This window comes from Diadema setosum, chromosome 11, assembly GCF_964275005.1.
Source record: "Diadema setosum chromosome 11, eeDiaSeto1, whole genome shotgun sequence".
Lineage (NCBI taxonomy): Eukaryota > Metazoa > Echinodermata > Echinoidea > Diadematoida > Diadematidae > Diadema > Diadema setosum.
The window spans coordinates 13368626-13383753 of record NC_092695.1 but is presented as its reverse complement, the minus strand read 5'-3'; the positions used below and the strand labels follow the sequence as shown (position 1 = coordinate 13383753).

General features: G+C 39.4%; 1 protein-coding gene across 1 annotated transcript in view; it reads left to right on the top strand.

Moving 5' to 3' along the window:
- The window catches only part of LOC140234698 (neurobeachin-like), a 421843-nt gene that overhangs the window by 170356 nt on the left and 236359 nt on the right, over window positions 1-15128 (top strand). Inside the window, 10 exon segments of the mRNA XM_072314734.1 lie at window positions 4380-4477; window positions 5351-5443; window positions 6359-6467; window positions 7026-7107; window positions 8484-8607; window positions 9815-10007; window positions 10439-10703; window positions 12618-12766; window positions 14706-14850; window positions 14853-14902. Coding sequence (XP_072170835.1) covers window positions 4380-4477; window positions 5351-5443; window positions 6359-6467; window positions 7026-7107; window positions 8484-8607; window positions 9815-10007; window positions 10439-10703; window positions 12618-12766; window positions 14706-14850; window positions 14853-14902 — 1308 coding nt within the window.

Sequence of the window (15128 nt, the reverse complement as noted above, 5' to 3'; positions counted from 1 at the left end):
AACATTTCATAAAGCAACCAGAAATAATATACACAGTAATCAACTTTTGGCTTGCAGTGATTATACCTGACCTCTCATACGCATTGTTGCTGTTTTTTTTTTTCTCTACGGTACTCTGAGGTAATATTTGGTGTCTTATCGTGTGTGTGCTAACAAGAAAGGAATGCTCTACCTTTGACAATGTTGATGGTGTGAATTCTGTATTTGGACTTTGTCTCTTTTGCAAGAGGGCTTGTGATGCATTATTATTTCTCACAAAAAAGAAATAAGGCAAATATTACAAACACAGATACAGGTCTTCTATGAAGAGTGTGTCTGGGGCACGCCATCTCCCTCCCCCTTGTCATCTTTTTGTTACTGTATACGCCGAATATTTCGCGAGGTTTTTGTTTTCGCGAATTTCGCGAGTCAGGTGCTATTCGCGAAATTAAAGACTCGCGAAAATATTGACTCTGATCCTGATATGAATGTGACGTATGCGTGTACTCTTCTCTGTTCAGTACAGGACTCCACGATCGCGAATTTAACCACTCGCGAAATCGTCGAGAATTCCCGATTCGCGAAAATTTAGACTTGCGAAATATATGGCGTATACAGTATTTTGTTTTTGATGATGATGATAAGGAAACAAAATTAACAAATGTGCCCCAATAACTTAAGCATAAAAATGAATATATTATCGACTGTTTCAATCACATCCAGTACACAACTTTACAATTTCCAGCTTCTAAGTGAAGTTATGATAGTGTGCATATAAGGACTGTATTGACTACTGGTATGCACAAGTAGAGATATGAGCATACTCAAATTTTTTTCTATCATATTTTTTTCACTGTCATGGCCACTATAGTTCAAACAAATTTGAAACATTTCTATACAATTTGACACCCACTATTTATCTCATTTAGAATGCATTTTAAACATATATGGTAGAGGTGTCATCAGAACCAGCCCTAGAAATTTAAGGTTTCAGAGACTTTTACCAGATTGCACTTTAGAAGATTTAAAGTAGGACTTGCAGAATGGTTTTGAGGATGGGGCTGTTTGTGCTTTTGAATGCTTTTGCTACTGATTTAAAGTCTGGTCACATCCCCTGTTTTGAGGTAAAAGTATGGACAAAGTAAATTTACTCAATGCATTTCTGTCTGCCGTTCCACCCAACTTTCCAGTGAGTTTTCTGGTGCATTGAGGTTTATGTACAGTGTTTGTGGGTTCCCACCCACATATGAAGTGATGCATGTATTTATGCTCATACAGGCTTTAATCTTGAACTAAGAATAGATATAGACCGATTTGGGTTCGTTGAGGGCAGCAGACAATTTGTGGTAACTAGGCGCAGCCATTAGCTCTAGCTGCAGTGTCCCCGCCAACCCCCCTCCCTGTATGGTGTATGCATGCAGTGTGTACATTTTACGCAAACTGAATATGAAGTCGGTAGTATTTCGTGTATTTCATGTGACATGCTACTTAGAACGACATTATTGTCTTCGCAAATTTCACAAGTATTATGGGCGCACTGGTTGATTATGCTCGGCAATGACGAATACTTTGATCAAAATATAGACCTAGAATTCTAGTTTATCTTACATATCTTTTGGCGACTAGATCTAACGAGCAAATAACGCTGAAACGGAATAACAAGAACGTTATTACACAAATCGTGATGCTGAAATACTCTCATAATCATGAAGATATTTCCAATTCCACGCAACCAAATTGCACTAAAGTCACTGGATGTAGACTTGTCTATGCTTAATATTTTTTTTTTTCAGTCACACTCATAAATCTGAACGCAGCTTTTAGACAGCTCACGAAATCGAAGAGCGAATTTTATATTGTTAGCAACGACAAATCGGCAATGATATCAACGGTTCCTGATAACGTACTTTGTTCAAACTTTCAAGAGCGATTGGAAATAAGAAATCATGCATTTCCTGTAATTTTAGTGCAATTTCCTAGTGAAGAATTTGAGATATCTACATAGATACTAACGCAAGTTTAGAGCAGATCGCTCCAGAGATAGAGTCGGAGAGTCCAATCACTTCAGCATGTAGGCCTAACGTTAGGCCTATTTGTTACATTTATTGAAGAACATATATTAGGCCTACCTTATGTCTATTGGGAAGTTGTGCATTTATCCTTAGAATGCTATAGTCTAAATCTGATATCGAACAGAGTCAACCTAGTAGAAATTCTATTTGTCTGTAAATCACGAACAAAACTGTAACTGTAACTTAGGTCTAACATTAGGCCCTACTGCTGTACCAATAGGCCTAACGGTCTTAGACCTATGTCAATGATAATGCACTGGTTGAGTGATATACTGATAGGCGTATTAAATAATAAATATCATTATGGCCTACTGTAGCCTAGGGCTAGGCCTGCCCTAGTACTCGTAGAATGTTAGTTTGTTCACTTACAGCACTGTTGAAGATCCTCGGATCAGTCTATTTGTTTACAGATCTAATTCATTCTAACTAACGTTAGAAGTCTATACACAGCCCTGTCGCTGTACACAAGTGTAAGTAGCGCACGACGTCTGGTCGGGCTAGTCTAAATCTAGGCCCTAGATGACATTTAACAAAAATGTTACAATCAGTCGAACAATTAGGGTTTTCTATGACTAGGAATCTATACTATTACCTTTTAAGTTATTTCCGTCATAAATTCACAACACACTGAGTAAACTACGAATTAGAAGCAGTTTCTTCAGTCTAATTGGTTCAACCCACCGCATGAGGAAACAGTCTTAGGGACTCTAACTGTTAGGCCTACAAATTAGAAACCGTCTAACGTTAGATCGATCTGTTGTGTTAGTGTTAGGTCTAACAGTTGGTAAACAGTTACTTCTTAGGGCCTAACGTTAGATCTAATGATTACTTAGGTCTACTCTAACGTTACTTAGTTAGGGCTAGAAACTTCCTGAATTGTTTACATAGAAAAAAAGAAATACTGTCATAGTTTAGATCTACATACCTTGACCAATAATATTTCCACATAATCGACCATCGTCAACGTAAGTGTCCACAATAAATCGGATAATTAACTACAATACAGTAGACCACTACTGCATGAAACTAGCCAGAGCCAACTTTCCTAAGTGTTATTCACAGATTGTGCATAGACATCTACACCTACTATAAAATTGCTCGGCGCCACGGCTAGTCTGGATTCCAGACCCTTTGTCAACTGTACTCCTTTTACTGTACTCCTTTTAAGCGGCGACGAAGCGGCCCTTGTCGCCGCCCTTACCGAAGTCGCTGCCTTTGTATCTGCAAGACCAGCCAGCTAAACCTGCTGCTTCTTTTATCGTTACAGGGCTCTAATATTCTGGACAGGAAATTAGGTACGAACAGATGGTCTGAAAGCCACAGACTAGCCGCATGAACACCGCAGTAATGGCGCTGCCCATGCTGATAGAGGGCCAAATACACAAATCCCTTCTCGAATCGGTCTATAGCTTGATTTGATGGAATAATATTGCATTATATGTAATATCCTGTATCACTGAATGTGATACTCATTGATGATTTCTAGACAAGGGTCTCATTGGATATGTATGAAATGTGTCAAGATTTGAAGCAAAGAACTAGAAATCACACAGTGCATGATGGGAACTTGAGCTGGAGGGTATGTTCATTTTTTTCCCCCAGCTGATTACAGCCCATGAACTTATGTTAATAATAGCTTTAAATAAGACAGGAAATAGAGCTACCTGGAGAAGACAAGGTATTCTTTCACTCTACATGTAATTGTCATCCTGCTCTGGAACTGATTAAGCTTTAGACTTCTTGCATAGAAATGACAAGAGTGAGTGCTTTCATCACGAAAGAACATAAGAAGCTGCAGCAGTCATGTTCCACTCAAAATGCCATCCAAGAATGCAAAACACTAACCTACATGTACATCAAACCTACATGCACATAAATGCTTGCTATCCATCCGTACACTCATGTCAGTCATCTCTCCTGGTGTATGATCCATAGATTTGAAAAGAAATAGATGTACTAGAAAATTTCATCTTTTAGTGGAGCTCAAAAGCTCTTTTCCTTCTTGTCTCGTCAAAAAAAAAATAATCATGATAAAAATCAAGGGCGCAAACTCTTTCCCTTTTAGAACTTACCTCTGAAATGTTATTTTTTGGGGGGCCTTTTTTGAAAGCAGATATTTCATTGAATATTTGCACATATGGATAACATGAATACTTGATGCCCTGCCTTTCCGTAGGCAAAATATTGAAAAATTGATAATAGAAAAAGAATCTTGTTCCTGTCTCGTTTACCCTTTAAAACAAAGTGTATAACTACCTCCATTTGAACATGTCAATGAAATTCTAACTTGTGTCATATGCCTGTGTTTTGTTGCCATGGAAACCACAGGACCTGAACCTGAAGGATGTTCTCCAGCTCCTACTCTCCCTCATGGCAGAAAACATCAACGGCCTCGCTGTCGCCTTCGACAGGAAGAATGGCATCAGGTAAACAGTTCTCTTCTACAGTCTCAAGCCAAATATGGAGGGGATTTATTTGATCAGATATTGTTTTCAGAAATGTAGTGCCACATTATTGGCCCATGATTTTTTTTATTGCCATTTGTATACTGAGATCAGCAGTTGTCAGGCAACTGTCAGTTAGTGATAGTGGAGTTCAGCTTAGGGTGTGTTTATGCACAATTTGCGAAGGCAGAATCAGCGTTTTGAAACGCTGATTCAAAACGCCGTTCACGGGAGCACCGTTTATGCTCACTTTCTTCGAGCCTTGGAAAGAGCGTTTGCGATTGCTTCGCTGACCTCAGCAGAGGCAGGTCAAATTGGGGCGCGCGCTGCGATCGGTGGCCTGGCCTGGGAGAGCAGCTGGGAAAGACATGCGTATGCATATTACATGGGAAAATTGCACAGGCCAGGGTACCTGGCTGGCCAGGTGCGCGGAAAGGCGTTTAGATGACGTCACTCTAAACGTGTATAGAAACGCTGTTGCGTTTATGCTTTCCCGTCAAACGTGATTAGTCAGAAACGCTGATCGTAAATGCACCTTTTTGTGCGTTTTGGATCGGCGTTTTGAATCAGTGTTTCTATTGAAATGAGCATGAACGCAACAGCGTTTTGCACTAATCACGTTTCAAAAGCCTGATTTTGGCCCCCAAAATGGAAGCATAAACGCACCCTTAGTGCGTGATAATTGAAGAAGACTTTCAATTTTGGTTTATCATGCACAAACGTAGACATGACTTGAGTTTTCTTGCAGTGCTACCGATTATCAAAATAAAGCCAACATCTTTTCTCCCCTTCTGTCTCTCTCTTTTTTTATCCTCCCCCTCCACTTCCTCCTCCTCCATTTTTCATCCTTCACAGAACGGTCTTTAAGCTGCTGGCATCCAGTGATGAGGCAATCAGGGCCCTGTCACTCAAGTGTCTCTCACTCTTTCTCAGCAGACTTCCCCACAAGTAAGTCAACATTTTTCTTCTACTCCAGTTTGTAGTCATCTATCTAAGAATTAATTTTGTTGTACTTTTACCATTTTGTAAATCTTACCAATTTCACAATATATTCGTCTTATATGAATTGCTTTTTTTTTCATACTTTGAATCAAACAGCTATAACACTGCTTAGTATGTATTTTGTGGAAGCTGTAGAGTGTGTGTTGTTACCTCTTGTCTGTTTCATAAGTATTTGAACGGCAGTGTGTATCTACGTGAGGGAGCTGGAGGCATTATTGTGTACTGTTTTGTTGCAATTTTCTGATTCTCAAGGTTTTCAATCATGAAGAGAAAAACATGTTCAGAGTTGAAATTTCTTTCACTGTCAGTCTCCTAATGATATGATGTACATGCTATTCTGCAAATATTCATTCAGTTTCTTTTTACCCCTGTGAACCAAGGGTGCTGGAGGCCTTATTTCACCCTATTAATCCAGATAAACCTTTTTGTATTAGTAATTTAAACTTAGGAGAAAGAGTATGAGGAAATTGAAAAGGCACTAACAGTCTAGAATTAAGAGAAAGAGAATAAAGAATAGTGGCTATCAGCATATCAAAATCTATTATACATGAATAGAACTCTGTACTTTAAAGGACAAGTTGTTTGATACAATTTTCTAAAATACAAAATCATGAGATGGTATATGATAATGTTAGCTATAGTCAGGGATAATAATTTACTGTAAAAGCCGTCCCATAAATTACAGCCATGGCCTACGTGTACACCCACCCACACAATAAAGTAGAAACATCTGGTTTTACATATTTTGTAAAAGTTGAAATGAATGAGACCAGCTAAGCATGGAATATAAAAGTAGAATCCAGCAGCATGGCAGTGACCAGTGATCTTTTCTCCACCTGTCTCATTGCATGTTTGTTCCAGGAGGAAGATGGATCTGATGTATGCCCACAACCTCTACTCCCTGCTTGGTGAGAGGATGCAACTCACCTCCAACACACTCACCCTCACCATGTACAACTGTCTCTTTGAGGTACTCTTCAATCAATCATGGCATATAATGTCAACAGTACTAGAGTGTATTGCAGTGTCTATTGACTTAGCATCCTTTTGCCTCCCAATGGCCACTTGTTACTGGTAGAGTATTGACATTCTAGACAAGAGTGTCTTGTTTAATATCAAAATATTTAGTAGACCCATCTTGTCACTGGCTTTCTGTGAAAACATAAGACCTTCCTAACATTCAATAGAACTGTAAAGCAAACATTTGTGTTGACTGTTATGAGAGCTATACAATTTGATACAATCAGAATTTGTCCCAGTATTCAATCTCACACTTGTGATATTTTGGACAGTGTTGATCATGGAACTGTATGTATGAACACATACAAATGTACATTGTGTGTGTGTTTTGTGTAGGTATATTCCTGTAAAACTGCGACATATATTGCTTCAACTCTTTGCCATTGTTTGTTCGTTTGTTTGTTTTTTCAGAATGTCTATGTATGTATGTATGTATGTACTACACAGAAGTTAGATGCCATTGATAAAACTCAATAGTGAATATCTGTGGGCACTGATTTAATTTCAGCTTCTGACAGAACGAGTGAGTCTGCAGGTGATGAGAACAAGGCATCCTGAGCCGGACAAAACCTACCGTGTCATGAATCCAGGTTGGCGTCTAGGAATACTATCTTCATCACTGACTTTTCTTCTCTTCCTCTTCTTTATTTCTTTCGTTTTGTTGGGGGGGGGGGGTGGGGTGGGGGTGGGAGTGGGGAGGTGGGAGTGGGCGGGGGAGGGGAAAGATGAAGGTTCATATGAGCCATCTTTCTGGAAGGCTTCTCAACTTTCACCTAATTATAGCGTATAATTAACTTGGAGGTTGGAGAGGGGCAGGGCTGGTTACTTGAGTGGAGTCTTACCTTGTTTGTTTTACTAGAGTTGCTCATGAGATTATCTGAGTGTGATATCCAAGCTCCCCGATTTAGATCTTGATAAATAGGTATATGAACCAAATGTTATTTCTGTGTCTGCCCCCCCCCCCCCCCACCTTACTGCCGAGAGACCATCTACTCTTTTCTCCAAGTGGAATATTACATGATGAGAGCTGCAATAGTGTTCATAAGGCTCTTGAATGATACAGGTGATCATAAGTTCCCCTGCAAAGACATCCTTAGCTTGACTCACTATTCCCTACTGAACCTTGATGTGAAAGTGGTTACCTGATGATGATTGGATAATGGTGATGAGAGGACCTCTGGGAGAATACTGTTGACATTGAGGAGGCCACCCTTTGGTGAATTAGAGCACATCATTATTATGTCATTAGTGACACAGCTGCATAAAATCCTACAGTGCTGCTTGCAAAGAGGAAGTTAGAAGCATGACAAAATGATGAATCAAATACCAAGGAATTCACAAGTAGATCAACTTTAATAGACATCAAGAAAAAAGTATTCAAATTGCATCAACCAAAGCTAAGAATACATGACAAGAGTTTCACATATAAAAATTGCCCATGTGTTTTTGCTATAAAGAACCAGAAATTCATCAGTTGTCATTTGAATTTTGAGACCAGTGCCAGAAATCTTCAGTAGCCTTCTTAACAAGTGAGAATATTTCATTTCTCACATAAATTTCTTGATACTGGTAATGAGCAAGAAAGTATGAGCAGATCATTGCTTGTGATTGTGACTTCAAGATGCCCAATTTTGATAAATTAGTATTAAACTTGTCATGACTTCAAGATGCCTAAGTTTGACTGAAAATGCCATTATGCCTTGCATCAAGAGGTCAATAAATTCTTTCAGATTGTTCCTGATTTTGATGTATTACTTTTCACATACCTTTAGTTTACATTTCAAGGGTTTTTCATTCCCTGAGTAAATAACACTGCATGAATTCAACTGTTATTGTCATATAATGATTTTGATGTGTCTCAACTGTCCACATTCTGCTTTGTTGTTTTGCTAGTATCACATCATGGTTTGCCAGTGTCCTTCAATAATACTTTATGATCAATCTATGAACTGCACCTCTCTATCAGGAATGTTCCATGTGATTGCTAGACTCCTGCGCCAGTCTGTTCCCAGCACAGAGTCCATGGACGTCAGGAGACTGTTCCTCTCCGATATGATTCTCCTCTTCAACAACAGCAGGGAGAACCGCAGGTCAGTGTGCACCGACTTTGTCTTTTGTCACAAAATTATGAGCCCTGTTAATCCTCCTGTCCTTGATGCAATGTGGTCAGGTCACAGTGCCAACCTGCAACGGTTTAGATACATGGAGGAGTTTTCAGAATCAGCCCCAGTTGATGATTTTCATGTCAGAGTTGCATTCCTAGCATATTATCTATCATTGTTTATTTTTGTGAGTGAGAGAGAAACTTAGGCAGACATGGGGAGGGGAGATTGGGAATGGTGCTGAATTACTGACATTCCGTGTGTTACAATGTAACTGAACTGTGTAACTACAAACATCACATAAATATCCAATCTCAGAACTTTATATTAATCATCACTTCCCGTACGCATATCCAGATCCCTCCCCCCCCCCTAAAAAAAAGGATGTTAGAACAGGATCTGTAATTCTTTATTTATGATTTGATACCAAGAAATAAGTGTTCTTTCAAAGTAAAGCTGCCTCTTGCATGAATACAATGAATGAAAATAAAAACAAGAAGAGGAAGAACCAAGTGACACTGAAACAGATAGTAATGTGCTGAATATGATATACATTGTGAGTAACCTGAAAGTCGTCAGTTTATCATGCCAGTTTGTTTCTGCCCTACACCCACCCATATTCCTGTTTGTGTAGCCATACCTGAAATCTTGAATTGCCAGAAACTCCCCCACGCTCCTTCATGACAGAAACTGGAAGAAATAGTGTAACTAATAGTAGAACCAATACTCCTCTTTCTGTCCCAGACCCCTATTACAGTTGAACCTCTCTTATCCGGCCTCCCTTTATCCGGATCTCTCTATTATACGGACGCAATCTCGCCGTGATTTTTTTTTTTTTTTTTTTTTAAATAATTACGGGAGGAAAGGAGGATTCCCAACTTCTTGAGAACTCCTACACAAACACACATGAATTACATATTACTTCCAACATTAACATACACCTCTATTTTGGGGTCTGTTACTGAGTGTAACAATGAAAAGGTTGCAGTATACACATTACTACATGTGGTACTACAATGAGCTACATCAGTACATGTGTATGTATATGTACATGTATAAAGCATTGAGTCTCCCGTATCCGGCCAAATCCCTTATCCGGATGAGCCCCGGTCCCGACTTGTCCGGATACGAGAGGTTCAACTGTAATCACTTTTGAAATGATCATCATTTGTGACTAAACTTTGTCAACCCACAGGATTCTGCTGCAGTGTTCTGTCTGGCAGGACTGGATGATCTCGCTCTCGTACATCTACCCAAAGAACGAGGAGGAGAAGCGCATCTCAGAGATGGTGTACTCCCTGCTGCGGATGTTGCTGCACCACGCCATGAAGTACGAGTGGGGCGGTTGGCGGGTCTGGGTCGACACTCTCTCCATACTCCATTCCAAGGTTTGCCAGTCATTCACTTTGTACTTCTTGATGCTAGTGGCATTTTCCTCGTGTCTTCTCTATAAGGGACGTTATTTGCTATCTCTTCAAAGCAAATATCATGGCATTTTAATTGTATGTGATATAATTCCTACTTCATTGAGAACAGTTTGACAAGAGAGAGAAATATGGGGAGGAAGAAGTGAGAATATGATATTTCACTTTTTGATAAAAAAAAAAAATCAGATTTCTTTTCTTGCAACCAAATCAACTTATATACCATTTTCTTGGCAAGAATTACTGTTTGTTTGTTTTTTAAATCTGTGAGCTGTGATGATGATTGACATATCAAATACAGCGTATGTGTGCGTCAAGATAGAATTACAAGTGGCTACATGTAACAGTACGGGAATGACTCCATAATGACTCAAGAATGTGTATAACCTCAACAGGTGTCACTGGAAGATCACAAGAATGACCTCCTCAAGGCCTACACCCATTACCAGAACCAGCAGGGGGAGGATGGGAGCCCACGTCGCATCCCCCTTAACATCTCTGAGGCTGTGGTGGCCGCAACCCGCCCTGGGACCGGTGGAGCCCAGCCGGATCACTCCATCAGTGCCCTGGCCGCTATGACTGGGGGTGATGGCTTCGAGTATGAGGTCATTGAGGATGACCCCAGCAACCCATACCCACCAAGGGACAGAATGGTGACAGGTTTGTCAAGAGATGGTGATAACACTTTTTTGGTTGGACAAGTACTCCAATTGTCATTGCCTCATTCTTCAAGTGAACATAGAAAAACTGAATGTCTGCTGAAATAGGAAAAACACAATAATGTAACACAGTGCAAGTACACATAGTTGTCTATTGCAGAAAGAGATGGTATTTGGTATAGATCAAAGTTTATGATTCATAGTGTGATTTGGTTAAGTTGTGAAAACTAGCCTGATCTAAAGGCAGAAGTGAGTTATTATAATCACTCTTTGTCTGTCATTCATCCTGCTTTGTCTCTCGCAAGTCATCCATTAGCTGTAAATTTGTTTACGTTTTCATCTTCTTCAAAAAGCATTGTCCCATTTCAAGCAAACTTTGCAAGAATCATTCTGCGAGGTAGGGGATGTAAAGGTGTTCAAATGGGTTCTAATGACTACTGCAGCAGATCCGCCAAGTCTGCCTGATTCTCCAGGAGGTTGTCTAAAAACTTCAGTCTCTCATCATGTCCACACCAGAAAATATGAATAACAGTCTCCCTGATTTGGGAATTATTTTTTGCTCAGTGAGATGCATTTAGTGCATAATGGTCTCCCTGATCGCTCTGTGGAATCTCACTGATTTTGATGTGGCAGTGTTGGCAGACTGCAAGAGAGCCCTTGTGGCAGGACCCACAAGACCCAAAACTGTATATGCATGTATGTCAAAGAGTTCCCCCCCCCCAATATTCAGAACTTGTACAACCAAGTTGTATTATAGATATTGTCAGAGGTATAGAGACATGTTGTTCATGAGCCCAATGGGGTCCATATGGTAGTGAAATGTTTAGAATGGTGTAAAATTGTCAAAATTAATAGTTTAGTCTTTCCAGTAGAAGGCCCGTGTAATCAGGTGATAGGGTTCACTAACTTTATATTTTGATAATACATAAGTCCCACATATGGACACAAGAATCAGAGTCCCAAAGCCATCCCCACATATACAAAGCACTGATGATTTTTAAAAAAAGAAAAAAAAAATGCTCTCCCAATCTACTCTTATATTTTTGTAGAATCGATGCATTTGTAGGGGAAAGAGTACAGTTGTCACAGTTCAAGATATGCCTCTATCAATTTAATTACACCTTTTATTCGTTTTTTCTAAAGTATTCTGTGATTCAAAACTTAATGTACATGTATGTGTACATACATCTATAAAGAGTTCTCACTTAATTTCCAAAAATCCCTCTGCAGAGGTCAGAAAACTTGTCACCAGATCAGCATAGTTTAATGGAAATCAGCCTTTAAGTGCTGATGAATATGTGTTGGTTCAGAAACTGTTTTTATACAAATATCTTGACCTCTCTTTGCAATTCTGAGGCATGCAGGCCTTGATAAGTTTCCATGAAAAACATTTGCTTTTAGAGGAGATTTATATCTAATAGTTAGATATGAAGAAAATATCTGTGTGTGTCTCCTCTGAACTTGAAGGGATGTAAAAACTTTCTTTTCCAGATGATAAATGTGATGTGTAAGGACTGCAAAATATTAAGAAATAAATATACTGTGTGGTGAATTCAAACCAAAAACACTGAAGAGTTATAACAGGTGTTAATGTCAGTTGAAAGACAAATTAAAGAGTTTCCGTTCAATATTGGTTTTAATTTGTTTTTGTTAGAATTAGATTTTTTTCTGTATAACGCTATATACATTATGTATTGATTTAAGATGCAAAATCAATACATTGATAAATACTGGATAATTGTTAACTTTCAAGGGAACCATTATCTGAGCAAACCTTTGCAATATTTTAAAGATGGTGTCCCATAAGGTAAAAAAAAAAAAAGCCTGAAGTATCTATCAAAGCAAAACAGAATTATGGAGCTGCTCATCCAAGATTTCACTCAACATATTTCCCCCCATTTTTATAATCACGCAGAAGCCGAGCTGGAAAAGCGTCGACGTGACTTAGAGGTCAGGGACTTCTTGAATGAAGTCATCAACAAGGTCGTCACGATAGTGGATAGTGGAGGGTCAGGCGAAGGCGCTACAGCTGCTTCACCATCCAGCGCTGATGGAGAAGAGGAGGTAAGATCCACATCTGGTTTAATACCTGGGTAAACACCCTGATGTGTTTGCTGCAAGATTGTGGTAGGGGTTGCATTGTACAACTGACTCATTGTGAGAACCAATTGAGTGACGTGATGTTACAACACAATGCACAGTATGCTTTGCAGTGTGTGGTTTCTACACTTGACCTTTACTGTGCTCTATATACCAATGACACATCCACAATACAGTGTACACTTCACAGTGTATCTACACTTGACATTGACTGTGCTTTATTTACCAGTGACACATCCACAATACAGTGTACACTTCACAGTGTAACTACACTTGACCCTTACTTTGCTTTATTTACTAATGATGTATCCACAATACAGTGTACACTTCACAGTGTAACTACACTTGACCCTTACTTTGCTTTATTTACTAATGATGTATCCACAATACAGTGTACACTTCACAGTGTGTCTATACTTTGACCCTTACTGTGCTTTATTTACCAGTGACACATCCACAATACAGTGTACACATCACAGTGTATGATTTCCACACTTAAAACTCAGTGTCTTTTATTTACCATTGGCACTTCCACTGAATTGTTTTCTTTGCCAAGCGGCACAAGGTGTCTTGAAACTTTGGTTTGGCAATGAATGGATATTATTCAGTCCTCCCTTTCTCTATTGCAAGGCTCCACACTAACTTTTTTTGTTGTTGTTGTTTTTTGGTGACCCAACAATGAAATTCAGTGTCCTGAAAGAAATAGAGTGCAGCAAAAGCCACATACTATTATTCAAAAAAAAAATGAAAATGAAATAATTTAACTAAACATTCACACAATTATAAAGCATGATAACTCCATGAAAATTAGCAGGTATTATAAAGGGCTTTTGAATACATTGTACCATGTACAGTGACTTAGTTCTCCAAGTACATTTGTATAACATATTCAATTTTGAATTGAGGCATAATTTGTTTTTGTTTTGTTTTTTCCATGACACCACATATTCTGAAATGATAGTATTCAATGCAGAAGTGTACTTTATTCTAATTTTAGATTGATAAAATTTCATCATGAATATGTGACCATAAGAAAAAATTAGTTGGGCCAAATTTTGCTGTAAAATAAACTGAGTGTGGCCGTGAAGACTAGTGATGATCTCGCAACTCTGGTTGTGGCAGCTGGCTGAAATGTGTGCAGTTACAATATATCTAACACTGAGCTGCAAGCAATTCCATACTTCTCTTGATGAGATAAACACATAAAAATGATGTGCACTTTCACAAATTTTGGTGGCTCAATCAGGCCACCAAAACATATCATTTCATAAATATTGGTGGCTTCTGGCCCTTGCTTATGTCCTTGGCTATTATAGCATTTTGACCTTTGTGTGGGACTATGATGTTGTTAGACCTGAGTGGGATATCTCATTCATATTATAGTCAAGTTCTGGGGTGATTTTAATGAATGGGAAAATTGGATGGCATGACAAACTCCAGCTAAAATACCTTGGCACATGAAGGTTGAAACTTACACAGTAAATGTTACACTTTGCAATCATCAATTTTTACATTTACAGCTACCGGAATGGTACACTGTATAGCATAACAATGAATGGCATAGCAAATCTACACTTCAAGCTCTGTGCAGTAGTGTGACCATTACACAACACCTTCCACCTTATGCAATCTACACATGATTGTACACCTGACAATTTCATCTGACACCTTTACAGTTGTGACCCTTTACCATGAAACTGCTGCTGCTGCTGATTATCCATTTTCTGGTTGGTCTTCACTTCAATTTTGGCAACTTATCAGGATAACATGGTGGTTGGTTACAAATTACAACACATTACTGTACTCTCAGCACACTGTGTACTGAGCAGTTTTGCAGTGTCCAATTGTTCACGTAACACAGCTGCACCTTTCCACACTGTGGCCATCTTGTGTCAATGCACAGAGCACCAGTCCCTCCAACGACAGCCCAGCTGTTCTCCCGCTGGCCAACATCACCACTAACGAGCAGATCCTCCAGGCTGACTTCAACACCCAGTTGCCCCTTGAGGAGCAGGTGCGCCAGATGGAGGTGGGTGCCAGTGGGGGGAGCGGGGAGGGGACACGCCCACCCAGCGGGTCTTCAGCCCAGGACCCCACCAGGTAACCAGAACCAAAACATTAAATACCCTCCACTGAAAGCACCAACACCAAGTAGAGCCTCACCACTGTTGATTTTTTTTTTTTTTAATGTACATACTGTACATCACTTAGTCTCTTCATTTTTGTAGACAAGGGTAGACTCGGTCTAGAAAGCATCAAAATTGTACTTTCGTAGGTTTCCAAAAGCTACCTCCCCCCCCCCCCCCCCCCAACCAGTCACACCCAT